Source organism: Branchiostoma lanceolatum, chromosome 9 (assembly GCF_035083965.1).
Source record: "Branchiostoma lanceolatum isolate klBraLanc5 chromosome 9, klBraLanc5.hap2, whole genome shotgun sequence".
In the NCBI taxonomy this organism is placed as follows: domain Eukaryota; kingdom Metazoa; phylum Chordata; class Leptocardii; order Amphioxiformes; family Branchiostomatidae; genus Branchiostoma; species Branchiostoma lanceolatum.
Genome location: NC_089730.1, coordinates 5,760,947 through 5,788,928, shown reverse-complemented (window position 1 = coordinate 5,788,928; position 27,982 = coordinate 5,760,947). Strand labels below are relative to the sequence as shown.

The 27,982-nt window shown below is 40.4% G+C and overlaps 1 protein-coding gene and 1 long non-coding RNA gene across 2 annotated transcripts; both read left to right on the top strand.

Moving 5' to 3' along the window:
- Window positions 1–9: 9 nt before the first annotated feature.
- LOC136442043 (uncharacterized) lies at window positions 10–26,627 on the top strand. Its single transcript, XM_066438643.1, has 16 exons — window positions 10–202; window positions 10,783–10,925; window positions 12,916–13,029; window positions 14,007–14,171; window positions 15,281–15,402; window positions 16,010–16,205; window positions 16,587–16,829; window positions 17,332–17,383; window positions 17,969–18,003; window positions 18,418–18,492; window positions 19,312–19,428; window positions 19,839–19,925; window positions 21,762–21,868; window positions 23,155–23,294; window positions 24,519–24,635; window positions 26,557–26,627. Exons 1-16 carry the CDS (start codon window positions 70–72, stop codon window positions 26,625–26,627), a joined length of 1,917 nt encoding a protein of 638 aa, XP_066294740.1. The 5' UTR covers window positions 10–69.
- On the top strand, window positions 3,574–5,301 carry LOC136441890 (uncharacterized). Its single transcript, XR_010756942.1, has 2 exons — window positions 3,574–4,539; window positions 4,767–5,301. It is a non-coding gene; the product is annotated as an uncharacterized lncRNA (long non-coding RNA).
- Window positions 26,628–27,982: the final 1,355 nt, after the last annotated feature.

Below are 27,982 nucleotides of genomic sequence, written 5' to 3'. Positions count from 1 at the left end.
ATTAACCCTCCTAAATGGGTATTCCGGTGTATTCCGGGGCAGACCGCCTGTTATGTTCAATTTAGTGTCATGTCAGTGCACTGTTTCATACCTGTCTTCTCGTTTCTCCTTAAAGATATCCAAGAGAAGCCTGAGCAGCTGGCTGGATTGTTGGATGACATCTCCGTGGATCTGGAGGACATCAGTCAGGAGGTGGAACACGGTAAGAACTTTGACTACTTTCGCTCCTTTTTCTGTGGAACCCCAGTATGTAGCCTAGTCTAGATGTACCTTCATGAATGTCTAGTTGGCGTATGTGTGACAGAGAGAGAGAGAGAGAGAGAGAGAGAGAGAGAGAGAGAGAGAGAGAGAGAGAGAGAGAGAGAGAGAGAGAGAGAGAGAGAGAGAGAGAGAGAGAGGCGCCATATTTACAAACAGGGCAGTCTGTGCGCGCTCTTGTGTCACAATTAAGAGAGAGAGAGAGAGACCACTACAATTATCTTACCACGAACAGCAAAGTCCTTTTATTCACAACCAAGTATTAACATGAGCAAACGTTTCGATGACTGGCTGTCATCTTCACAATATTTATGTACATGACAACGCGGGGCTAAATCGGCGCGCAGGTGACCTCAATACGACAATTGCCCCATGTGCGGCCATAGGGCTGTAGGTTTTGAACCACTCACACCGGGAAGGACCCTTACTCTTTTCGATATGTGTGTTGGGTTCTTTAACGTGCTTGAGACCTCTACAATTATCTTACCACGAATAGCAAAGTCCTTTTATTCACAACCAAGTATTAACATGAGCAAACGTCTCAATGACTGGACGTAATCTTCACAATATTTATGTACATGACAAGAACACATTCCATTTGGCAACAATATCTAATAATGTAATGGGACTGCGTTGTTAGCAGTAACACCTACCTTCGGTGCACTGTGAACTAGTCAGTATTGCCCTAATGAAAATGACAGACAGTCATCGAAACATCGGCTCTTGTAAATATTATACTTGGTTGAGAAGAAAAGGACTTTGCTGTTCGTGGTAAGATAATTGAAGTGGCATCTCTCTCTCTTTCTCTCTCTTTCTCTCTATTCCGTCATTCTCCAAGCCAATAGAATTATTGACGGAGTAGAGTCTATCTTACCGCGTGTACAAATGCAATGCATGCTTGAACGTGTACATGATAATTACATGGGGATAACTGTTTCTGTGTACGACTATTTAAGAATTAACTCCCAAACGTACGTTTCTCCAATATGACTCATTGTACAATTGGGGTCGAAATTCACCCGTTGGGAACGCTAACCAATCCATGATTTTTAAACCGAAGTAACTTGATAAGAACTTTGGTACATAATGAAAGGTTTGAAGCATGTGATTAGGCGACATCAACTTAGATCTTATGGATTGCAGTCTCTATAAACCCCAAATCTATTGGGAATCCCGTCGTTTTTCTACATTGTCAGTTTGCACAGTCGTTTCGCTACATTTGAATGATAGTTCTCTGGATAGACGTAATAGCAATACCATAAGAAATCGTTTTCTTTCAACCACTTATGTATATATAAAAGTACATTGCGAGTTGCTGAGGCGTCACGGCGATTTCGTCCCAGCACCCCCCCCCCTCGTGATTTTGCAAGGGATTTTTTCCCTACCTCTTGGTTGGGGCCTAAATAGCTACCGATTTCGTCCCTGGGGGAACGAAATCAGGGGGTGGGGGTAACATCGCCGGGAGGGCTTTCCCTGAGAGCCAGGGCTTCTAAAAAAAAGAGCCAGGTCAGGGACAAACGGGAATAGACTGGCTCAGCAAAACGAGGCGAGCTCAGTAGACCATGTGCCTGTCTGATAACGGTTGGTATCTAGACACACAAACATGTTTACTCACAGGCAAACCGTTCAATCAAAAAGTCTCCTATCTTATAAACACGCTAACCAATGTATACAAAGAATATTGCGATCAGCACAAACGTGTTTGTTCGTAAACACCCCAGATGCAGCTAATAGTATGTATCTTTATGGTACAAAGAGTGCACCGACAGATAAAGTCCATCTTATCTTTGCCTCATCCTCTTTGTGTAATGAAAGGGTCGATATCTGTCAGTGGTAGCTATTAGGAATTTGAAAAGGGCTGATAAGTCGTTAGTTAAAACTGTTTTTTGAGGAAACATTTGCCCTGCTCCCATGGCAACAATCGGTTTTGAGCAGAAAGGAAGAAAGCTATTTTGAGGAGGTGTCGGCCAAGCACTATCACTGTGCAAAATATGAGCGAAATGATTTTTTTTTTAATTACATTTGCCACGTTGTTTGATCCTTAAAGACATTTATTCTTGCGTTTCGAAACTTCTTGTTGGGAGGTGTAGGGGGTAGTGTATGTGACAAGCAGCGAAAAAATATAAAGCAACAGTTCGATTTCAAATGTACGACAGTATAATGATAGATAAAAAAAGTATTAAAAATCATCATAAAAATGACTACCTCGGGTTCGAACCCGAGTCAAAAGGCCTAAACCCTCATCTCTAGCCAACGACATGACAAGAAAAAAAAACGGTGGAAACAGAGCGTCCTGCTACGCTAAGATTTTGAGTTCTTTAAGAAAACCTTTGCCCCGGCCTTGTGTATCAAAGACGATTTTCCATACCTAATATCACTGCAATGTTTGGAGTGGATCTAGGGAGGGGCCAGTATTTGACTTGCGCAGTCCCACTGATCACCGCACTAGAAAATTCCACGGAAAAAAAACCCTTTTTAAAACCCGTGTCATGTGAACCCCTTAGGGGTTGCACATTACAGAACCTGTATGTGGGCCCTGTATATGTACGAATTCGGGGTATTCAGCTGGACGCATCACACTGCAGCAAAACGCACCGATTGCGGGAGTGACTATGCCACCGCAGCGCAGAAAAAGTCCAGGGAAAATGACCTGGTTAAGAAATCAAATTGCCCAGGAGGGCGAGGGTTAAAAGTTTGGTGACCGTTTGTAAGTTACATCTTCCCCATGGTCTTTCATTGGCTTTCTAGCTATAGTGGACCCCGGGCAAATTCGTCGTCCGGCGATCACAAATTGATGGCATTCGGCTTGGAATAGTCGCGCATTAGCATCAGTTGACGTGCCTTTGCTACGACAGGGTTATACCACCCATTTAAGGGGTGACAAAGCCTTTCGTTGGCTGTTGTACAAGACGGGGATGCGCCAGTTCTCCCGTCCGGGTGAATGATGTAACTCACCGTATGGCTGATACGAGACGGAGGTTCGCCAGGCCTCAATCCGGGTGATTTGTACTAAATTACCAAAGGATTTGGACCATCGCACACCGGGGCTCTTTTTCGAAAGGTGTGGTGGGTTCTTTTACGTGGGCGGGGTGTGACTCTCCAAAACACGAGACCTCCATATAACGTCCTATTCGAGGGACGTCCCTAACCCTAGATGAGCTAGGCCCTCATCTACACCTGGGTTAAGTGCCTTTCCCAAGGGCACAACGTCGGACGCATGTGCAGACATATCTGCGGGCAGCCCGGGATCGAACTCGGGTCCCCTTATTTGACAATCGAATGTTCTATCAACACCAGTCAGTTTAAATCGGGGAGTACAGTTTCCGGATTCGAAGGCAGCTAGAACCTCCCTGACGGAAATCCCTAGTTTTCAACTTTTTTTTCCCTGGATGTACAGGAATCTTTTACATACCATTTCAAAGATTATGTTGTCTTCATTATTAGGTTGTTTTTTTATTGCCATAGTGTATAAACTTATCGATATATTTGAAGTTAAAAATTGCTTAGACCGCAGTGTAGAAAGAGTTTCCCCAGGCTTATGAAGTTTCCCCCCAGACTTGATGAGTTAGACCGCGGGGCTGACAGACCAGCCTGCATGTAGACTGCATTTCATACAGCACCATGAAAGTGACTGAATTAATCAGAAATCACACCTGGCCAGTCTGAGTAATTAGCACATATATGATAAATTCTATGAAAAGTCTAAGCAAGGGGGATAGGCCGCGGTCCTGAACAGAACCCCACATACTAAAATAAACGTAGAACGGGCAGATAGTTAGGTCCGCAGAACTGAACACAGCTGAGCCACTTTCCAATAGTTGTGCATTATTTTTTGCTCTACAGAAAACTGAGATTATACTACCTTGGACTGATTTCAGAAAGAGCATATTATTCAGCTATTAAAGTTGAAGACCTGCATTGATAGATAAACAAGAATCATGTGGGATTTTAGGCTTTGGGAAGTAGGACAAATCACACCATCTCTTATAGAATATGCCAACTGCTTTATTTGGCAGAGTCTGACCTGCAGCCATGGCCAGGTATGACTATTGTCAACTGTGGAAAAATATGTCTTAGAATGTTTGATAAGTTAACTGTTGACAAATGTGTTAATCAAACTTGCAATGTAACAAATTGATTTTATACTGAAACAAATTCACACACTCAGGTGGAAAAGCACTTTATGTGCCTTCCTTGTTGCAAGAAAGAGGGGAAGTAAAATACCTCTTGGGTAGGATGTAACTAAGTAAAAGCAAGGAGGACCTATATAAAACCTCCTTGGTAAAAGCTATACTCTACCAGTCTCCCCCGGTCGCTGGGAAAATAGTAGAAATTGGCCAAATAGAGTCAAATGTTTGAAGGGAGTTGGCTACGGAGAGAGGGTCAAATTCGCATCCTCGGTTGCGAATTTGACCCTCTCTCCGTAGCCAACTCCCTTCAAACATTTGACTCTATTTGGCCAATTTCTACTATTTTCCCAGCGACCGGGGGAGACTGGTAGAGTCTAGGTAAAAGCAGAGGTCCTGTGAAAGCTAAAAATACTGATTTTTCTTTTTTTTAGATTGACAGTCCAGCTTAGCTGTCCATCATTTAGGCACATACATCTAAGTTTGATGGGAGCACTGTGCACCTAAGAAAACATCTCCAGACATTATTTGCTAATTTTAAAGTAAATGCCAGTGCTCTAGGAAGGAAGGAATTCTTAGGAAGTTAAATCAAGCACAGGGGGATGCGTGAGAATTTATTGTTCTTTCAGGGTTGTCTGTATTGGCTGTGAATATCCCAATTAATGTCAATGTGTGAATTACACTGATTTGCATAGAGCCAAAAGACAATTGGTACATGGAAAGATAGAATTTCTCGGCTACCATGGATCAAGACTGGGTATTGAAAAAGCAGAGGTTTTGGTCGGGAGGCTAGGAGCTGTGTCCACGATTTTCAACATTTCCCTTGAGGGAATATGTGCTACCCAGTCGTAATGGGGAAGCAAGGTGCATTAGTACATCATTACTTCTGTATAGAAATATAATATTATTTATCTTTGCTGGAAGGGAGCTGATCTTTATGGAGACTGACCCTTGGTATATAGTACATGTATGTCAAACCAAGGAGGTTAATAAAACCTGGTTTAAAATTTGGTCAAACAAACTTTAGGGAATGAAAAAAACCCAATATGGCCTGAGGAGTCAGTAAAGGCTTAAACAAACCCCGTCACAATCACACCAAAGAATGATGAATTGTCTTAGTGTATATGAGATCACCTCAACTTAAGAGGCAGCTTGGAACAAGCTGGCTTGAGGCTATTTGAATCTGGCTTGGAGCGTTCATGTTCACAAATTAACAACTACAAAATATCACAATAAATGATAGTTTGAAAGAATGATAAATAAAATGAAAAAAAAAAATTAAATGATTAAAAAATAATAAAATGAAAAAAGATCAAAAAAATGATAAATGTCATGTTCACAAATTAACCACTAAAAAATCTCCCAATAAATGGAGCCAAGTGCCACTGGTTGGTCTGACCTTGGTCTGACCTGGTAGTCGTGCTGTAAACACAGGGTCTAGGCTAACAAACTCTATAGCCTCCTTGGTTGAGAGAACAGACAATTGACATGAATGGCTTCACAAGAAAAGCAAATGCCGTCTTCAACCAAGGACATTATTCTGAATAATGCCCTCAACTAAACAACAATTGGGTATAGACAAATAACAACACAGGCATGCCATAAGCCAGCTTTGTGAAGTGAGAGGTTGGCTGGCTGACTGGCCAGTATTATGCAAAGTAGATTTCTGGTTCCGAGATCACCAAGGTCACACCAATTTAATTTCTTGGTTAACAGATTTTTATTTTCAAAAAAAAAAAAGTTAACCAAGAAATTAAATTGGTGTGACCCAATCTAAGGCACGAAAATAAAATAGTCCTTCAGACCAAGGAGGTTTAAAATCATCTTGTTCAGACACTAGTGAGCTGTAGGGATGATATGGGATGCACTTGAACTAATTTAGTTTGGGGTAGGGCAGACAAATCAATCTTTAAATTTGTCTTACATTGTTTTCAAAGAATTTTTGTTTAGTTCACATAGAAATGTTGCCTGGATTCATCTGAAGTTGAATACAACCTACTAAGGTTAACCCAACATCTGGTTTACCCATTTGAATACATTATCTATCCCAGAAGTGAATTTTCAGGTTTCTGTACTTTGATATCATACCTCAGCTTACACCAAGGACAAAATATAATGTCCTTGCTTACACCAAGAAGGTTTAGACCTCCTTACTTTAAATACACACTGACTTATACGTATAGTAATACCAAGGCCTGAGGGCCAAGGCTAACATGATCTTCAATCAAGCAGTTGTGGGGTAGAAGATTGTTATTTCTGTATTCTGATCAGCCAGGATTTCCAGGCTCCCATCCCATGACCCAAGGCAAGGCCAACATTTAGCTCAAGATCTCTTGGTAAGAAGGCCTCTTTGACACACACAGTATACTCCCTGTGTGATAATTACTTCTGAATCAACTTGGTAATTTGACAGCATCACTGCTTGTCCAGGACAATAGCTGAGCTACTTTGAAGTCGCATAACAAAGAAGCGAATAATTACTTGAATTTCCTGAACGAGGGTATATGAGCTCTCCCCCTAACTGCCTATTAAAGGTCCATATTGTAGGATTTGGAACCAAAATATTACCTAGAACCAACGAGGCTAGAACAAACTCTAGATCTAGCTAGCCTGATGTTTCGATTCATATGCTCGTAACAACTTCATATGTCGTTTATGAAGGTTAGACATTCAGGTAAAGACTTACTCTACAAGTGGATAAAATTCTGAGATTTAATTCGGAATCTCATAACTTCCTATGTCAAATGGATCTATAGAATTAGATGTGCTAAGCCTATCTAGTATTTCCAGTTCCCGCAATACAAAAGTGACCTAAAGGCATCTCTCCTCAGCTATGTAACACATTGAAGTAGAATAAAACCAAAAATGATAAGTATGTCACCAACATGGCTCGAAACATGAGGTTTGAACGTGCATAAGAAAAGCATAAAATAATTAGGTTTAAAGGACAAAGGACCTTGGATAAGGTCTGAAAGTTTCAAACGTCTGATGATTTTGAAATTTATTCAGTTGTTTTGAGTGATTGTGTTTTGGCTATAAAGGACATGATTTGATCGGTATAAAAGCAAGAAGATCCCAAATACATCTCATTGCCAGTCCCAATATGAAAGGGATTTGAGGCAAAACCTAGATATGCTCTGTAACCAAATAACTTGTGGCATTCAATCACATTTCAAGTCATAATGTATGAATCTACTGCAGTGAAATGGCAACCATATGCCTTTATACTGGATGAACTTATCTTGTACTTGCCCTCACCTATTACCAACAGGGAGCCAGAGGTTTTGGAAATCAGTTGCACACAAAAGGCCAACTATAAATGAATAAATGTAGAATACCACCAACGTGTGAAAACAGGCTGCTGGTAGGTGCAACACCTACCTAGGACAATTGTATGGTCAATATACTGTCCGACCAACACACAACACAGCTGTAATTTGTCTCTTTGCACATTTTGAGTTATCAAATTTTAAATCCCAGTTGATCTCTAGTATATAGGAGGGAAACGATCTCAGGTCCCCGCATTGATCTCCAAGCAGATGAATTGGTCAGGGTTATTAGCATCTGTTGGTCTTTCGAAAATGTACATGTAAGTTTTAACTGTTATCATATGAACTTTTCACATCAACTGATTTGGACCTCAAGTGTGAGATGCAGGACCGCGGTCTAATTTTGAAGCCCTGCAGACTAAAGTTGGGAGTGTTTCCTGTAAGACTGTCAATTCACGCCTCTTTCCCACCTCTCTGCCCCGCCTCTCACACCTTTCTGACACAGCTTTTCATTCAAGTTATCCCCGCAGTCTGAAGTTTGCCCCGCGGTCTACCTGCTTTTGGACAGTTCTGCTCCGCGGTCTAGAAATTTAGAGCCGCGGTCTAACAATTTTAGACCCGAGTTCTGTGATTTCACATCTCCGGGCTAGCTTTTCATTTCAGAGGGCTAACCAACTAGCCTGCAGTCTGCTGACATTTTTTATTAATGATATCTACAGTTATGAACATTGCAGAATAATAATTTTGACATCACTGTACTTGTTACATTAAGAGCTACACACTGATGTCAAACTTAATGGTAGAACACAAATTTTTCTGGAGATTCCAAATAGCTACTGTATTACCCGATGTAAACTGACTGGTGTTTATCGGATATCCATTACGCCACAGTCGTGCATACGTATGTCCAACAACATTTGTCTGGTGACTGGAAAGAGGTGTCTTTAGATCCATGTTGGTGATTGGTTCTGTTACTGCCTGCTTGAAAAGTCTATATCAAAATCTTAGCGTAGCAGGACGCTCTGTTTCCACCGTTTTTTTTCTTGGCATATCGTTGACTAGAGATGAGGGTTTAGGCCTTTTGACTCGGGTTCGAACCCGAGGTAGTCATTTTTATGATGATTTTTAATACTTTTTTTATCTATCATTATACTGTCGTACATTTGAAATCGAACTGTTGCTTTATATTTTTTCGCTGCTTGTCACATACACCACCTCCCAACAAGAAGTTTCGAAACGCAAGAATAAATGTCTTTAAGGATCAAACAACGTGGCAAAGGTAATTTAAAAAGAATTCATTTCGCTCATATTTTGCACAGTGATAGTGCTTGGCCGACGCCTCCTCAAAATAGCTTTCTTTCTTTCTGCTCAAAACCGGTTTTTGCAATGGGAACAGGCCAAAGGTTTCCTCAAAGAACAGCATACCTAACGACTTATCAACCCTCTTCAAATTCCTAATAGCTACCACTGACAGATATCGACCCTTTCATTACACAAAGAGGATGAGGCAAAGATAAGATGGACTTTATCTGTCGGTGCACTCTTTGTACCATAAAGATACATACTATTAGCTGCATCTGGGGTGTTTACGAACAAACACGTTTGTGCTGATCGCAATATTCTTTGTATACATTGGTCAGCGTGTTTATAAGATAGGAGACTTTTTGATTGAACGGCTTGCCTGTGAGTAAACATGTTTGTGTGTCTAGATACCAACCGTTATCAGACAGGCACATGGTCTACTGAGCTCGCCTCGTTTTGCTGAGCCAGTCTATTCCCGTTTGTCCCTGACCTGGCTCTTTTTTTAGAAACCCTGGCTCTCAGGGAAAGCCCTCCCGGCGATGTTACCCCCACCCCCTGATTTCGTTCCCCCAGGGACGAAATCGGTAGCTATTTAGGCCCCAACCAAGGGGTAGGGAAAAATCCCTCGCAAAATCACGGGGGGGGGGGGGCTGGGCGAAATCGCCGTGACACCTCAGCAACTCGCAATGTACTTTTGTATATACATAAGTGGTTGAAAGAAAACGATTTCTTATGGTATTGCTATTACGTCTATCCAGAGAGCTATCATTCAAATGTAGCGAAACGACTGTGCAAACTGACAATGTAGCAAAACGACGGGATTCCCAATAGATTTGGGGTTTATAGAGACTGCAATCCATAAGATCTAAGTTGATGTCGCCTAAGCACTTGTTTCAAACCTATCATTATGTACCAAAGTTCTTATCAAGTTACTTCGGTTTAAAAATCATGGATTGGCTAGCGTTCCCAACGGGTGAATTTTGACCCCAATTGTACAATGAGTCATATTGGAGAAATGTACGTTTGGGAGTCAATTCTTAAATTGTCGTACACAGAAACAGTAATCTCCATGTAATCATCATTTACACGGTCAAGCATGCATTGCATTTGTACACGCGGTAAGATAGACTCTACTCCGTCAATAATTCTATTGGCTTGGAGAATGACAGAATAGCATTTTCTTTTTCACAACCAAGTATTTACAAGATCCGACGTTTCGATGACTGTCTGTCATTTTCATCAGGGCAATACTGACTAGTTCACAGTGCACCGAAGGTAGGTGTTACTGCTAACAACGCAGTCCCAAACGTAAACTATTAATATTGTTACATTATTAGATATTGTTGCCAAATGGAATGTGTTCTTGTCATGTACATAAATATTGTGAAGATGACGGCCAGTCATTAAGACGTTTGCTCGTGTTAATACTTGGTTGTGAATAAAAGGACTTTGCTATTCGTGGTACGATAATTGTAGAGGTCTCAAGCACGTTAAAGAACCCAACACACATATCGAAAAGAGTAAGGGTCCTTCCCGGTGTGAGTGGTTCAAAACCTACAGCCCTATGGCCGCACATGGGGCAATTGTCGTATTGAGGTCACCTGCGCGCCGAATGGCAGTCGCTCCGGACCCTTGCGATCTAGCCCCGCCATTGTGCGCTCCCCGCAATTCAGCCATGGCTGCGAAGAGAGAGTAGTCGGCCCACCCAATATTATATTATATTATAATAAGTGATTTTTCGATGATAAGCCGCGCGAAATATAAAAAGATTCATTTGAGACGGGCGATGAACAGCTTGGATCTCACGTGTTTTCGTCCTTCTACAGTGAGCGTTGAGTGGAAGCAAGTCGCGACTCACGAGAATGGCCTACCCTACAACGCATTGGGCTCGCCCATGTTCGTGGCACCACGTCCGATCGACCAAAAGGCTATCAACCTCATGTGCAACTTGATCCAGGAAACACCCTTGGTATGCATCATGTCCTGCAGGAAATTCGAGCTTTAAGCACACCTTAAAACACTTCCCGTCGAGAAATTTTTACGCATGTTTTAAGGAATGCTTAAAGAATATTGATACGCGCCGTTTTGAGTATCAAGACATGGCCAGGGAAAAAATCAATAGTGCAGTCAAAATAGGTCAGATCAAGCATATAAAGGTGTCTCCGTTATCGTGACAAATTGACTAATCTTCTACAGTGCATCAGAGGAATCAGACATTTGTGAGAAACGAGATTTTTCGACTCAAAGTTGACCAATTTTCCACCGGGTTTTCTATGGTTTCGCCATAGTTTTCAACCCCAAATACGGGGGTTTCGCGGCACCCGGTTACGGGATCGCTGTCTTATCCGATATATGCAAATATAACTACCTAAAAAGCTGCACATTTACTGAGCAACATTCTCACAAGGGGGCAGCTATATATATACGGAGAGTAATGCAGAATGGAGAAATAAGCTGAGGACAGAGGGAGAAAGCTGCAGAATGAAGAAAAGACCTGTAGATTTCGGGAGAATAATGGAGAAAAAATGGAGAAAGCTGGAGACAGACGGAGAACGCTGCAGAATGAGGAAAAGGCTGTCCGCCTGTCTCCAGCTTCCTCCATGCGTCTCTATCATTCTCTAGCTCTGTGATTCTCCCAAAATCTAAAGGTTTTTCCTTCACTCCTACCTAGTACCTTCTCCATGGTTCCATCTATCATTCTTCAGTATTCTCCCCAAAACTACAGGTTTATCCTTCAGCTTTCTCCATGGTTGTCTATCATGCATCCTCCAGTATTGTCCCAAATTCTACAGCTTTGTCCATCACTCTCCAGCTTTCTCCATCTGTTTCCAGTTTTCTCCATGCGTCTCTTTCATTCTCCAGTCTTCTCCCCAAATCTACAGGTTTTTTCAGCTTTTTCAGCTTTTTCAGTAGTTATATTTGTATATATCGGGTAAGACAGTGGTCCCGTAACCCTATAACGGGTGCCGCGAAACTCCCATAAGGTGCGTATTTGGGGTTGAAACAATGGCGAAACCAGCGAAAAATAGGTCAAGTTTGCCTCGAAAAATCTCGTTTCTCACAAAAGTCTGATTTCTCTGAAGCACTGTAGGAGATTGGCGAACTTGTCACGGTATCAGAGTCACATTTGTATGCTTGATCTGACCTATTTTGACTGCCCTATCAACTTTTTCCGTGACCATGTCTTGATACTCAAAACGGCGCGTATCAATGTATTTTGTGCAGCCATTTTAATCTCAAAAGGGGACCAAGGGGCTAAAATCTACGAGACTATTGTAAAAGAAGTAGATACTTAAATACGTACCGTTAGCTGTTATCCTCTACATGCATTTACTAAAGCAGATTTTTCAGAATAAAGCTATGAAAAGGCTGCTGGTGATTTACAGAAGCACACGTTTAGACAAGGGTGATCCTATGCCTCTATCCAACAAAATATTCTGTTGCTCTGGGTAAACCCTAAACATATACTGGTTTTAAGTGTTTAAGAGGCTTAGAGATATATCACACTTAGTTCCGCATAATTCGTACATCCCGTGGAGACAAGTGCAAGTTTGAAATGGAGCAGAGTTAAGCCCCCCTCTCACTGGACCCGCGGCACGCTGGCGTCGTCGCTGCGTCCTAAACTGTATGTGTGTTACCCTTGACTTTATAATAGAAATGTCATTCAAAACGTACAAGTATGACAAAACAGACAACAAAACACACAAAGCTTAAAAAGATTCGTCTTTTGTCGTTGGCATTCGTTGAGTGCTTCGTCAATTCGATCGGCCGCAGCGACGCCGCCAGAATCCCGCGGGTTCAGTGAGAGGGGGGCTTTAGCTAATTAGTCAGTTCTGATGCGCAATGAATGGATGCTCATCATCACGACATCGTTTGGTGATCTTGAGTATCACCTTTGCTAAGGATAAAAAGTAAATATCATCCGCTTTATCTTGTCCTTTCTCCGTTGTGTGTATCAGCTGCCAAATGTCGAGCATAAGGAAGAAGACGTGACCGCACCCAACTGGGATCTTCTGTACGCTGACCGCTCAGAGGACGTGGCCGTGTGCTGTAAGGTGGAAGGAAACGAACAGGTGAACTTGAACTTTCTTTCTTTCTTCTTATTACGTGCTTAACCTCATTAAGTTGAAGACTCCAAGCACGGTATGTAAGACGTACAAGAGACTGTAGGGTTTTTGGACAATCGCACACCGAGGCATGCCCCTACTCTTTTTCGAAAGGTGTGGTACGTGCATATGGGGTGTGGCTCTCCCCAAACACGGGACCTCCATTTAACGTCCTACCCGAGGTACGTCCCTAGCCCTAGATGAGATAGGTGCTCATTTACACCTGAAGAAAGTGAGGAAATTTGTGTTAAGTGCCTTTCCCAAGGGCAAAACGTCGGGGCGCATGTCCAGACATGTCTGGGGGCAACCCGGGATCGAACTCGGGTCCCCTTGTTTGACAGTCGAATGTTCTATCCTTTACGCCACACGACGGCACTTAACTCATTACAAAACATTGCGGGCTAATGAAACAGCCCTAATCGCGTTGTCATTTACATATACAACTATTTGTAACATTTCAACATCATAACATTCAGAAAATTGACTCTTTAAACTGACAAGTTGCGCAATATAGTTTTTTGATCCACTGAAAATCTAAAATTAGTATGTAAAATGAGTATACATTGAAATATGGAGCAAGAAGCATCTAACGTCCTAGTGCTCTACAAAAGCACGAATCATGAAATTCTATGGCATTTTTCACAACTAAATCAATTGCTTCTTAACGTTGTATCATCTCTGTTGTATTGCTGCTGGATATGAAAATATATAGAATCTGATACAGTAGATTCGACTCCCTGTACACTGAAAATGCACGTTATCATTTTGATAACTTGCAATTAGCCTTCGGACGTCCATGAATTTGTATTAAAGATTATCACAACCATGCAAAACCTACTAAAGCCCAATTGGGACTGTTGTGTCTTAGGAGATGTGCATTGAGACCCTGGGACGGAAGACCGTTGATCATACTAAAGCCCAATTGGGACTGTTGTGTCTTATAGGAGTTGTGCATTGAGACCCTGCGACAGAAGACTGTTGACCAGTACTGTTACTTCTGGGACCACTCCATGGAGAACGCCCTGGGCGTCAACGAGCCCTGTTGCGAGGAGACCGGGGAAGGACGCGTCCAGTGCATGGACCAGGCTCGCTTCGGCTTCGACGTCGATGTGAGTTTTAGTGTTTTAATGGTTGAATAGACGATAATTGCAATAAGGTCACAGAACACAGTATTTCTCCGCGACCCCCGGGGGTCTATGACGTGGGTACAGAAAGTAGTGCGGCCCAAACTCTTGAAGTCTGGGTAGAAAGCTGCATGTGAGAGGCATCCATGTATAAACTGTACTGTGTGGTGTAGAAATATGTCGGCTTTTTGACTGTAGGGTTTGGATAGTGGACCGTTTCCGCAAGCTTGTGTATAAATGCGCCATCTTGTGCAACCGCCTCACGGGGTCAGTCGGCTATAGTTCAGTGACCTCTCGCAGAGCGCTATTTCAAAATGGGCGTGAGGAGCTGATACCGATTTTTAAAGTTTTTTTTTGTTATTTGTAGGTTGTACCCTAAACTCAAACATATTCGTTTTTCATATTTCTCAAGTGCACCGCACTGTAATTTTTACCGCGTCGAAGCCAGCCACCTTGCAGCCCTTGACTATAGAAATCCCCATAGGCCGAAAACTGTGTTCTGCTACCTTAAATGCTGCTTCTCAGATGAAGTCTCAGGTCTCCTTGCCCTACACTGAAGGGAGAAGACCTATTATACATAGAACTGCAACAGGTACAGTTATATGTGGGTTTCCCAGGCCAAGCTATCAGACGAGGCTACCAGTATCACTCCCTCCCTTTTAGGACCTAGCTTGCATGCAGAAAAGGCATATATTTCTGCCAACACTTGCCTATGATGACAAAATTCGAAGAACAACTCTGTAGATGACAACGACTACGTTTGTTTTATCACTGTACATTGTTTGATGTTCTCTGTTTACGTTTTTGATTGAATTAACAAATATAAGAAAGTTGTTTTCTTTAAGATTATACCAGATAAAATTGTTTTAGGGATGGAAATGAAAATTAGAAACGTGCACTTAATTATCACCACAGATTCTTCAAAAAGAAGAATTTTCTCACCAACAAGAGAATGGTAGGAAAAATGTCAAAAGCTAAGAAAAGAATCGCACCAATGGCCTATGTTGCAAAAAAACGTTTGTCCTGATCCTATGGAAGTTAGATAGTTAGTTCCGCCCAGCCCCTAGAGTCAGTACTATTTTCTTTCTTTCCAGATCCATGACGCAGACAGGACCATTGAGCTGCTTCAGGTCCCTGCTTCACAAAATATCATACAGATAATCGAGAAGACCAAGAGCCCCCCTGCGTTCGACAACAAGTTCTGCACTTGGGCAAAGTAAGACATGTTAAAGACATTCTAACCAATCGTCTACGATCAATTTCCTGATCTCTCAAAAGTTGTCCTCGTGTTAGCTAATGATTTGGTCCCAGTTTCAAAGCGGGGACGAAAAATGTGATATCAAAGACACAAGACGTAAAAATAATTACTCCTAACCATATATTGTGTGTTATCTTGATATGCAAGCATTTATTGTTTTCGCAAACAGCCCGGACAGGCCCTGCAGATTCCAAGCAGATTTAACGGTTGCAAAGACCGTATCCAACTCGGGTTGCAATAAAAACTTCTTCTGTCAGTTGGATACGGTCTTTGCAACCTTTAGGTCTGCTTCATAGGGCTTCTGGCTTTTCGAATCCTTGCTCTATTCTTTTCAATAGGTGTGTTGGGTGTCTTTTATTTCCAGAGGTTTGATGCCATAAGGACGATTCGACTCTTTTCCAGACGTGTCCAGTCCCGGGCGTTAACCCTCGTTGCCCCACTGAATTCGAACTAGCTGTGGCGAGTAGCAAAGTAGCAGAACACCACAAGTTCAGAATAGAAGACATTCTTGGATGTTTTCAAATATTTCATCTTTAACATCATTCTATTTTATTTCGTCTTCCAGGCAGCAGCCTTACCTGGACACCACTTTTGGGGAGGCCACCCTGCAGAAGCTGGACCCTATGCAGAAGATCAGTGAGGTCACCCGCAAACTCATCAGCTGCTGTTACATCGACGACGATGAGCCCGCCATCGACCAGTGCATGAAGAGTGCAAGGGAGGAGTCGATCGACCAGCTGTGTTTTGAACAGCACGTCTTGGTCAGTAGAAGTTACACAGCGAGAGTACTGAGGGTCTATATGGGGGTGGGGGTCACACTTGTGCAAGGCACACAGGCCTGCAGCACCTTAGTCCTTACATAGAATGAAGTAAATGCAGACCGTCATTTCGAGTACCTTCGAAGTGTTTATCTTTGAACCAAGGGATCTGCATGGAGGGTTATTTTGCATGATATTATTTGTTTTAAAAGGAGACACTGCATTGAAAGAAATGTTGCTAGGCATGGCGGAGGCATCTTTTTGAAGGTTACAAGTTTGCGCAGTGATGCAACAATTTTATATGCTACATTGGGTCCTGCTATATATTATGTTTCTAGCGATAAATCTTCAATTATTCTAAAACTGTTTGTTATGTTGCAACAGGAAACTGGCCTGCCCCTCATTGGTCCTTCGGTCGTCACTAACATCCCAGCTGGCATGAAGGCAATGCTGTCCTACAAGGACAACATCCCGGTCCATCCTTGCTGCCAGAGAAGCTACATCAACCGTTACTCCTGCTTCTCCCAAGAGTGGCGTGGATTCGAGGCTTCCATGGACACATTGGACCACACTGCCGAGATTGCACAGTACAAGGAGAAGTATAACCAGTTGAAATCCAAGATTGCAGTAAGTTCATTTCAAAGTTGGCCTGCTGAGGAAAACAAGAAATAAAAAGCGTATATAAGAAATTTGATCATTCCTTGTCCGGATGAGAGTCAAACGATGTCTATATATATATATGTATAGGGATCTGCAAGACAGTCATCAGAAAAATGCCCATTATCTTTAAATTTATCTTATATCATCATGTGAGGATTTGTTAGATATAGATGATTTTGGCAAGTGAAGTGTACTTGCTTAATTCAACATACTGAAGACCATATTATATTCGCTTACATATATAGAGAGAGTGAAGATTGAAAGGTATGAAGAAGATTAATAATAGCTATTTGGAGAAGCTAAAGCGTATCAAGCAACTGGCAATCGAATGACTACATTTATTTACAAAATAAGAAGTAAAAAATCTGTTACGCTGACGTTTTCTTGAAAATCGGTTTTATCATCATGTCCTTAAACACTTACCTACAATGTCTCTGACACAATGTGTGGAAATATTATCTTTTTCCAGGCGAAGATAGATTTTGAGAAGACTAGCTGTGACACATGGTATGGAGGTAAAGGTGAGGTCCATAATGTTGCAAATGTCATTATCATCTAAACAAAACTGTCATCGGCAGCAATGTGATATTTAAAAAAAACTTTTCCAGCTGGAGGAAAGCAATTAAACAGTCAGTATACAGAGTGATGAATGATTCTTTTGAAACCTTTTCACTCTATCTAGTCTTATCTGTGATAAGTGACATTTTGGATGAAAATTAACCATTCCTACATACATACATACATACATGTCTGACTTGCAACAAATCATGTGTCCTCCCATGTGTTGTTAATTTTAATCCAAAATGTCACTTATCACACTCAAAGTCTTTCAGATCGAAGCCCATCTTTTGCATTGATTTTGTATAATTTTTATGGAATAAGATAGTAGCCAGAATATGCAACTTGAAGAAGGTAAAATTTACATTTTCCCAGCCTATATCATTGCTTTTAAAAAAGTTTACCTAAATGGAATCCAAGAACGCAATGATCATCAAGCAGGTCATTAAAGTTTACCAACCTTGTCGTTTTCATCATGAAAATCCCTTGGACCTGTCTGGTCAATGCATGCAGATTTGAAAATCTTTATTCTTTATTTTTCTTACTAGTTCTGCCGGAATCAGTCGAGGAGATCAAGCCAGAGGTAAGTCTGTTGCAATTAGATATTGATAAAATCATGCAGTGTAGGCATTATTAGTTATTTCTGCTTGAACATTATGATTTGCCTTCAATGATGTTTAAAATTTCACTAACCGCTTGTTTTCTTTTTAGATTTTAGTTCACATCTTACGTTCGAAATCACAATGTTGTTGAGACGTTCAGACCCTTTTTGTTCTAGCAATAGGAAAGGGAGGTTCTGTTACCGTAACATTAGATTAAGTTGCAATGGCCTAACCTTTGGCAAATAACTGCCAATGAGGCAGATCCTGCTATTCTCATGTTTTGAAGAAGTGCTTTTTGTACCCTAATTTTAAATACTAAAAGACGTGCTTCGGCAAATTGTCAAGTCCTTCAGATCAAAGCCCATCTTTTGACATTTTGAATTCTGTTTTCTAAGGTCCAGTACCCGAGTGACCAGGCTTCAACACAGGAGATCATTGACTATATCAACTCCATCAACACAACATGGAAGGCAAGAAACATTCAATATTCTCTATCGAAATCTGTATTCTTGTAGCAAATTATAGATTAAGCCAGATATGGCTCTGCAATGGTAGATATAGACATTGACAATGAGAATCTGTCTGTGGTTATAATGATACTTTAATTGTTATTTTTCATCGATTGTTTTTCTTCATTGATTCGTAATCACTTACCCTGGACCCCCAGAAAGAAAATAATGATGGTACTGTAATACTGCTTGCTTCCAACAAAGATCATTCCCTGATTTTGAATACAAAAACAGGCAAACATACTTGGCAGATATGCTTCTGTTTTGTTTAATTTCCAAACAAAAAACGTACTCTTGTATTAAAACCAAACTCTATCCACATCTTTGGCATACCGTACTTGGAAAATGATTTATTGTGGGATTTCCGCACATTTTCAGACAGAAAATGTATATTTTGGGCTCCTGTGTGCTTTGGTATGAAACCAAAAACCTGAAATTTGGTGAGAGGAATTATAGAACATAAGGCCACATGATGTCATTCGCACTTCCAGCATACATCACTAAAATCGAATATTTGGGAACAATTCTTTGGACTGGAGTGACTTTCCAATAGTTAATTTTTCGACAGATGTTGTATTTTGCCTTGTTTTTTGGATGTTCTATTTTTGCACAGGGTGATTTTGGAACAGATCATTTTCGCAAGGAAATAGATACGGGGTGAAATATGCCGTATCTGCTTGCAAATATTGCCTTTCCAGGTTGTTACTTACAGTATGAGAGCTAATCACCACGCAATTTTGACCCTTGAGATTGAATATAATGTTACATATATTTCACCAGGCGGGACAGAACTTCGAGGGTTGGACAGAGGCGGACTTGAAGGGACTGTGTGGCACAATACTCGATGACCCCGACAAAGACAAGATCCCTTTCAAGCTGCACGACGTTTCTAATCTGGTAATCTAAGAGCTCCATTTCCCTTTTTTAAGTTATATTTTACTAATATGATAATACGATGACCTAATTTCCAAGCAGATGCTAGGAAAGCAAAATCGTAATGCATTAGCTCCTGTTTTTTTTAAATTTTGTCTTCCTTTTATCTAGTTTTACCAGATCACCGATAACCATAAACAAATATGATTCGGAAAATCATGGTGTACATTATATAAAGTGCATGTTGTTGACCAGGTTCCCTTAACCGCGGCACTGGAACATGATGAGACTAGATGTAACGCTTATTAGGAGTCAGAAACCTGGAACATCTTCATAACATTGTTTATTGATAGACTAAATTTCTATTCTCAAATGTGCAATACCATTCTATTTTCCTATGTTGAACAATATCTTTGGTGATATGACCTTTGCAGGAAGTCCCTGCCAAGTTTGATGCCAGAGATAAGTGGCCTAACTGCGTTGGGCCGATTCGGAACCAATTATCATGTGGCAGCTGTTGGGTAAATATCTTACTTGTTTGAATGCTCGTGGATAACTCAGTCTTGATGAACGTGTATGTTACGATCGAGGGCTGCTCAATAAAGATTTCCCCTGACCCACTTCAAGTTATTGTAGGAGGGTCACAGTAATAGTGCAACACATACATGCTAAATTTCCATAGGTCACATGCCCTGAATTTCTGTCAAAACTCTGAATAGTTTCTCTTTTACGGCTGCTATCATACTACCACTAGCTTCTTGAAAAAGCATCATGCTTCACCTCGATTGAGGATCCCTGCTTTACTTTTCTATCATCCAGTAAGGAGTGATTCTGAAAGAAGGTGAATTCAGAACATTCATCGGGTCAAGAAAAAAGACGAACAGAGAAGGAGATTGATACATTATTAGCCATTGGATAACTAATAAATTTTGATCCTCTTCGTCCATGAGAAATTATGAAATATCTATACTTAACATGAAATTAACACACCTCGTATTCAAGACCAGATGATTCAGTTATGTCAATTTCAGTCGTCCTTCATTCCACCTAAGCAGCTGTAAAAATTAAGGAAAAATGTCCAAAGTCTCTGGTGCAAGTTCATGTGCAATTTCAGCCTCCTACAATAACTGTAAGTGGGTTAGGGGAAACCTTTATTGAACCATCCTCGCCAGCCTTGATTTTTATTTCAGCCAAGTATAGTAAGTATTGATTAAGATTTGTTTAATTACCCTGGATGATATTTGGCAAAATCGGGGTATTTGGGGCTATACTAAACCTGATCGAGAGAGTTTTATCGCATCTACTTTACGAACTGTTGTACATGCATTTTTGTTTGAATCCGTGGAAAGCTCTCTGTGTGATATGTTTAAATTGTACATTTATCTCATTTGTCTGTTACTAGTATAGCTGATATCATTTGAAAGATTGGATGAAACGAAAATACAACATTTTCTGTGTATGGTCAACAAGAATGATTCAATTAACATACACGTTCATGTTTGCACCAAATATACACCCTTCTCCTATTTTTGAACATCACGCCATCAAAAAGTCATTATTTATACTCAAGCACTTTGTTCCAAGGTAATCCTTTTATAACTGCCAATGACGTCACTGTGAATGTAGCCAAAATCGTTCGGAAGCTAACAAAATTGTTTGCGTAAAACATGCTTTCGAGAAAAGAACATTGTGGTTACATGTAATCACTAGATACATGTGATGAAATATTTTCAGAAGTGCATTTTTCTAATCACAGCTTGGTTTTAAACTGGTCATCATGCTCACTGTCAATTGTCACCGGTAGTCATAATCAAAGGCAAAAACCTCGTGTCGGAAGAATGTTTTTTTGATGGTGCGATATTCAAAAACACTCTCTATATGGCAATGAATGATGTTGTTGTTCTTGTTGTTGTTATTGTTAAATATGATCATGAAAAGGTATTTTCCTACTATGTTAAAAGGTTTTATGCTTTATGAATAATTATTGTTTTGGGTGTCATTCCCCTTCAATCACTCTTTTTCCTTCTTTAAGAATAACTTCTCCATTACAAAATGGAGGGGAGACAATACAGGTGATTACTCACCTCCGTCAGTTGTCTTCCCCGTCACCTATCTCTTCCCCCTTCTAAGGAATTAAGTTGTACTCTCCTCATTCTAAATCAGCCACCCTTCTTATCCCTCACCCGTTCACGCACCTAGTAGTATTTGCTTGCCTCTGGCCTATTGAATTCAACCAGTAATTTACCTTCCTTTTCATTCATATCTTCACCCACCTTATAGAGTTCACGTTGTCAATGGCAAGTAAGTCCTTCTGGCAAATGTTTATGATTGAAAGCCGATGCTCTGCTGCTTTGCAGGCGTTTGCTGCTGTGACAACGCTGAGTGACCGTTTTTGTATCCAGGGGGGGATTGATGTAGTTCTTTCTCCTCAAGACATGGTCTCCTGCGACAAGGCCAATCACGGGTAAGCCACAAAGCACTCTAATAAAGCATTCGACTAAAGCTCTCTAATAAAGCACTCTAATAAATTGCTTTTCAATTATCAAACTAAAGTCACTTACCAATTGCTTCAAGGGATCCCATGACTTCCTGTATCTTCATGTACTGTCCTGATTGATAGGTTACAATATCTATAGGTTGAGAAAATTCAAAGCTTTTAATATTTCTATAAATGCATTAAGAATTACTAAATGAATAAAATGTCTTACAATAAATAAGAGATATTCAAATGCGAAGTGTTACTAACTTACATGCTCTGACTGATCCTGCGATTACAATTAACTGAATTCCAACCGAATGCAACAATTAATTGGATTAAACCAATGCTAGAATGATAGATAGATTTACATAAGATATTACATGTTATTTTGTTTTGCTATGAGGGGCAATCTCAATCTGCAAGGCTGGCAGACAGAAGTATCCAGTCTATAAACATTGCATATAAATATAAACAAGCCAACCTGCATGTGAGATATGAGCATGAATAAAAGTCTCTTTCTTGTCATCACATATTCAATCAATTTCCATTATCAACGCATTTCTCAAGGCTTACTGAGTAATACAATGTGTCTTGCAATAAAATTTGCAGGGTTGAAGTGGTTTTATGTTCGCGGTTTTCGCGTTGAATTCTTTACCGCGAACTTAAAACCACCACGAAAGGCCGTTCCATTGTGTGACTTAAGCACTACCACAGTTCAAAACGCGAACTACTTGTAATTGTTTGGTCATTAAGATCTGGCCATGTGGATTCTTGATTGTATCCTGTTTTGGACCCAGAAATATGTTCCCATTCGTAGCTGAAAACACACTAGCACCAGCTTCTTCTGCTTGACTAGACACCTTCCAATCAAGCAATAGAAGCAGGTGGTCATGTTCAACTTCTCCATGCTCTCAGAATTTGGCCTAATCCAAGGCTTGAAATATCACCTGCATTGTACAGGTCATTGCAGGTAAAATTGGTATCATACAGTCATCCGGATGTCTACTAGCTAAACCGAACCTGTTTCACTCTGAGCCTATGACACAGGGCTGGCAATCCTACATGAAGGCCAGTTACTAACTGTAGCCTACTAGTAGCTAAATATCTTTTTTATTAATTCTTCATCGTCGCATGGATTCAACATAAAACAATTTCATTCAAAATTATACAAATAGGTGCAGGTCATGTGCAGGTATTGTCATACAGAAAATACTAAATTTTGTCAGCCCAGTTCAGAATGTTTTGATCTTATTTGATTTGATTTCTTACAGATGTAATGGTGGTTTCCTTTCTCTGGCATGGAAGTACTTGGAGAAAAGTGGCGTGGTTGAAGACTGCTGCATGCCCTATCAAAGCGGCTCCACGAGAAACGTTCCCCCGTGCCCGTCTTCCTGCATGCCAGAAGGCACCTGTAAATCAACAAAAAAATACAAGGGTTTGTATTGTAATGTTTTAAACACAAGTATGTAACATTCAATGTCAATTGCAGTTGTATTACCCATACAAATCTTCTAAATCTACACTGTCTACTTCTATTTTCAACTTATAACATGTTACAACCTAACTAGTCTGTATAACGCAAACTCCAGCTGTCCGGGGGTTTCTGTCCCCTCCCCTAGGCGACTAGCAGTAACAGGCGGCTGCTGACTAGAAGGGCGATTGAAATCAGGCTTCAACTTAACTACATAACGTTTCTTCACATATTTGCAAGAGCATAAGTTTCCCTCAAATCAGGGTGAGTCAGAAAGAAATGTCATTAGTGCCATAGGTGCCTTTTTGTGTGAAATGAGTAGAATCTTAAATGTAAAGTCATATGTCTTCTTGAGATTGAGATATGTTGATTTATTATTCATATCCTTATGAGGAACTGAGTTGATTTCACCCTTGGACGTTTGTCTGAACCAAATGTTAGTCAGGATAGACCCACTTACAATTATTGCAATTTACATTACGATATTCATTTCTGAACTCCTTACTCTTCCTCTTTTATAGCTGCTGGTATGGAGTAAGGCGTGGTATTAGAGCCAGTTGAATTAATAGCCTAATACGTGATGTGTTGATCAAAGGTTTGCTAGACTACTTTCCCATTAACTGATAGAAACGAAACTTAACAAAGATATCACAGGTCTCTCTTAGTTCATGGGAAAGTAGTCTACAGAAACCCTTAATCAACAAAACACAAATTCAGGACCCAGATATCGGCTCTGAATTTAACTAATGCTTCACTCCACCCAACATAGAAAAAATGAAATAAAAACTGATTCAAGTTCAGAAATGAAAATCAGCATGTGGCTTTTGGAGATATGCATCTTGAATCATGTGCAGTTCAAGTTTCCTACAATAGTTGTAGGCGGGTCACTGAAATTTCCCTTTCATTGCTAGTTGAACCTCCCTCATTTTGCTGTTTGCTTCTGAGAAACGTTCAAGGTTCTGGTCATCTAAAAATCAATTCAAAAGAATCTGAACAAAAATTGATAAGTTTCAGTCTCAAGAAGATATGTGCCTTTACATTTGTGCCAAATATCAGCTCATTTCATACAAAACTTAACCCACTATATATGATACTAATGGCATTTCTTTCTGACTCACCATCGTAGTAACCATCTCCATGCCTTTTTGTTTTGTTACTTGGCAGCCGGGGAAGTCTTTCGCATCTACAGCGATCCTATGCAAATTAAGACGGAGCTCATGAATCATGGACCTCTGCAGACTGGCTTCACTGTGTACTCGGACTTCATGTCATACAAGAGCGGTAAGTTCTAAACTTTGCCGGAAGGTCATTTTATAGGAACAGGTTTGTTTGAATACCCGTAGTGAAATACACATGTACAACAAAACTACCTACTAGAACATCAACATGTACATGCAAAATACACATCATCCAGAATACTGTGCTTTTTTGTGTGGAATTATATACTGGAAACAAATACGTAAATCTGGTAACCCCAATAGAATGATTAATTTGCTAAGACTGAAGATTGATGAATGTGTACACACTACGAATATCATTTTCAAGATCATCCCTAGATTTCTAAACATCGCCCGATCTATTTTCTGAGGGTACTGTTTTCAAATCTTAATTATGGGATTCAATGCGATTATTGCCAGCGATCAAAGTTAATTTTGGGCCCAAAGCAAAAGAAAAATGAAGTGTCTAAGGCTATAAGTTGACAAGTAAGTATCCGGAAAATGTAGCAAAAGTAATTTCTAAGATCAACCCAATATTTCTTAGCATATATAGATGTTACCGATATAATATGGTACTCATATGGAGGGTACTCGGTGGGTTATCAGAACTTTGCTGCTTTATAATGCAACTACCGTCTAGTCCATATTCAATGTCAAGTTGTCAATGCATCTTTTATTCAGTAAAACATTATCTGCAGAACTATAATACTTTACTCTGCTGTTGAGTCCCCATCTAAGTCAATCGATTGATACATATGATTTAATATCATTCAGAATATGTTAATAAGTTCAGATTATTCTACAGGTGTATATCAACATACGCATGGCGATGCAAAAGGTGGACACGCTGTCAAGATAGTTGGATGGGGGACAGAAAATGGCGTCGACTATTGGACTGTTGCCAACAGCTGGGGTCCATACTGGGGTGAAAACGGTAAGGAATATTAGTTTACACACGCGTCTCGGAGTAAACTCATATCATCCGGAGTCCGACTCAGCGGAGTCGAATAGGGGTGAATTATGAAATGCACGGGCCAGGGGTCATAGTAAAATATATCAAGGCACTTGGACACTTTTTTTAAATACTCTTTATGTTATAACTTTTCGGTATCTGTTAAAAAAAACTGTGCAGTCAGTTGTGCAAGTTGGTCATGATTGAAAGCGAGGTACACCGCCGGCGCAGCTGGGGGTTCCTGGTCACTCCACGTGTGTATTCAGAACACTCCTGAGTCGATACAGTATGCTAAGGGAGTCAGCTACGGAGAGCTCGAGAGGGTCCAATATGCCATCCTAGCGCCTGTGCGAACACGGCATAAAGAAAGGGTATCATATTAACGCCCTCCCCCCATTATTTGTACAAAGGAACTAGCTCAGGATGGCAGATTGGACCCTCTCTCCGTATCCGACTCCCTTAGCATACTATTCACTCTATTTGGCCAATTTCGACTATTTTCCAGGCATCCGCGGAGCCTGGTAGAGGCTACAGAAAACCCAAATAAGAATTATTTTAATAGGAAGAGAAAGCGGATCAACAGACAGCATAATTTACGTAATATATTTTAAGTATTAGAGGCAGGCAAAGTTTCAAGAGTTTGCTGTGCCTGACTTAACAGCATGTAGATTATAAAAAGGCTACTGATCAATGTGAAATAGATTCTTATGAAATGTAAACCTTGCATGTCATTGCCACCAGCAGCCTTGCTGTTGGTCTAGATTAGGAATCATAATAACTGTTGTTTCTCTCCTGTCTTGCTTTCTTGTGGAAAGGTCCATGCCTATTGTAAATGTGTAACACACACTTGCCCAAAAGAGCTGAATAGGGAATTTCCTTGGAACAATTAGTCTGTATTCAATACACATATTCTGTTCTTCTTGTCGTGGCAATTGTAAGACATAGCCTTTCAGGAAGTCAAAACAGGAACGAGATACAGACATGTACATGTCCATTTTACCAACTGATTGATATTGTGTGTTCCTCACTGCAGGTTACTTCAGGATCCGAGTGGGAAACAGTGGGATCGCGCGTAACGTGTATGCTGGACAACCTGATGTCTAGAATTAAATTCCACACTCACTGACCATATGGGTGTTGCATTGACATCCAGGCAATAGTATTTACGTAAGAAACAGTTACTCAATCAGCTGGATAGATATTGGAAAAAGGCCAGACGTTTCAATTAGTATCCACTACATTTCGTCAGTAACTGGCGAAACATCAGTTACCGACGAAATGTACGCCTTACCGTTTCCAAAATCTATCGAGTTGCCTGAGTTACTGCTTGCTTGCGCTTGTGAGTGGTGACGTCGTGATACATGTAATCCAAGTTTGCCACAAATCTCTTTTTCTTAACCGAACATGATGTATTCACTTATCTTTAGTGATCCATGACCACTTGTCTATTGAGTGTCATTCATCTGCAGAAGTTATTACTGCTGACTTGATTTTAGATAAGAAGTATAAGCGCTGTATTCAAGGAAACGTCTCACACAATGAGAAAGAATTCGATAAATGCGTCATAGATGTGCCTAAGAATGTGGAACAAATGTTTAAGAATTCAATGAACACGAAGAATCCTTCCTTCATGGAAAATACACTTCTGTCATGATAAAGACAAATTAAAGTTTTACTTAGCAGCAACACGGCATCTTGACTCTCTTTGCGTTCCTTAGTAGCTTCTGTTGTATGTTGTTTGTAGAATTCTAGAAAGTGTGTTATGAAAGAATAGGACCAATATATCTAATCTCCAATCAGATCTACACCGGTGCCAAAATCGTATAAGCTAGCCAGAGAAGTTCTGGTGCCTGGCTGGGCCTTCTCTGGCTAGCTTATACGGTTTGGGCACCGGTGTAGATCTGCTTGGAGATCACAATATATCATCATATTAGGACTAGATTCCTAATCTTTAAACAAGATTTTACCACCAGGTTCACAACAAAACACTTACTTTCTCTTCATGATAAAAACCGAACCAAACAGTGCTGAGAGTTAATCGCAACACGGAAAGCCTGGCCCCTTTTATGCTGAAGTTCTGAAATAGAGCCACAATGTTCATATTTATATATATAAATACATATATAATAAGAAATTTGGAGGTACGTGTTTGTTACCTTTAAAATATGTCACTGATTGAAGAATATTCTAGTAACTTTAAGACCTTTGGTATTTTTTTCATACTTTTAAAATTGTGAAGCTTTTCCCCAAATCTATTGATAAGCAAGACATGTCCCTTCGGTATAGTGGACTAGTTACCCCATGCACCACTTGCCATGATATAGGTCAAATTTGATATCACTCCGCGTTGGATGGTTTGCACCCTGATGATAGGCTAATCGCGGTGGGGTTTTCTTGCATTGCATACCTGGTAAACTGTCTTTTAATGGTCTAATACACCAGGTTTGTACAAAAAAATA

What these genes read in the sequence shown, in the direction of transcription:
- LOC136442043 (XM_066438643.1), top strand. Translation starts at nt 70, where the DNA reads ATGTCAGTGCACTGTTTCATACCTGTCTTCTCGTTTCTCCTTAAAGAT. An exon ending in CAGTCAGGAGGTGGAACACG is followed by an intron (nt 203 to 10,782) that starts GTAAGAACTTTG and finishes GTCCTTCTACAG; the next exon opens with TGAGCGTTGAGTGGAAGCAA. An exon ending in CTTCATGTCATACAAGAGCG is followed by an intron (nt 24,636 to 26,556) that starts GTAAGTTCTAAA and finishes TCCTCACTGCAG; the next exon opens with GTTACTTCAGGATCCGAGTG.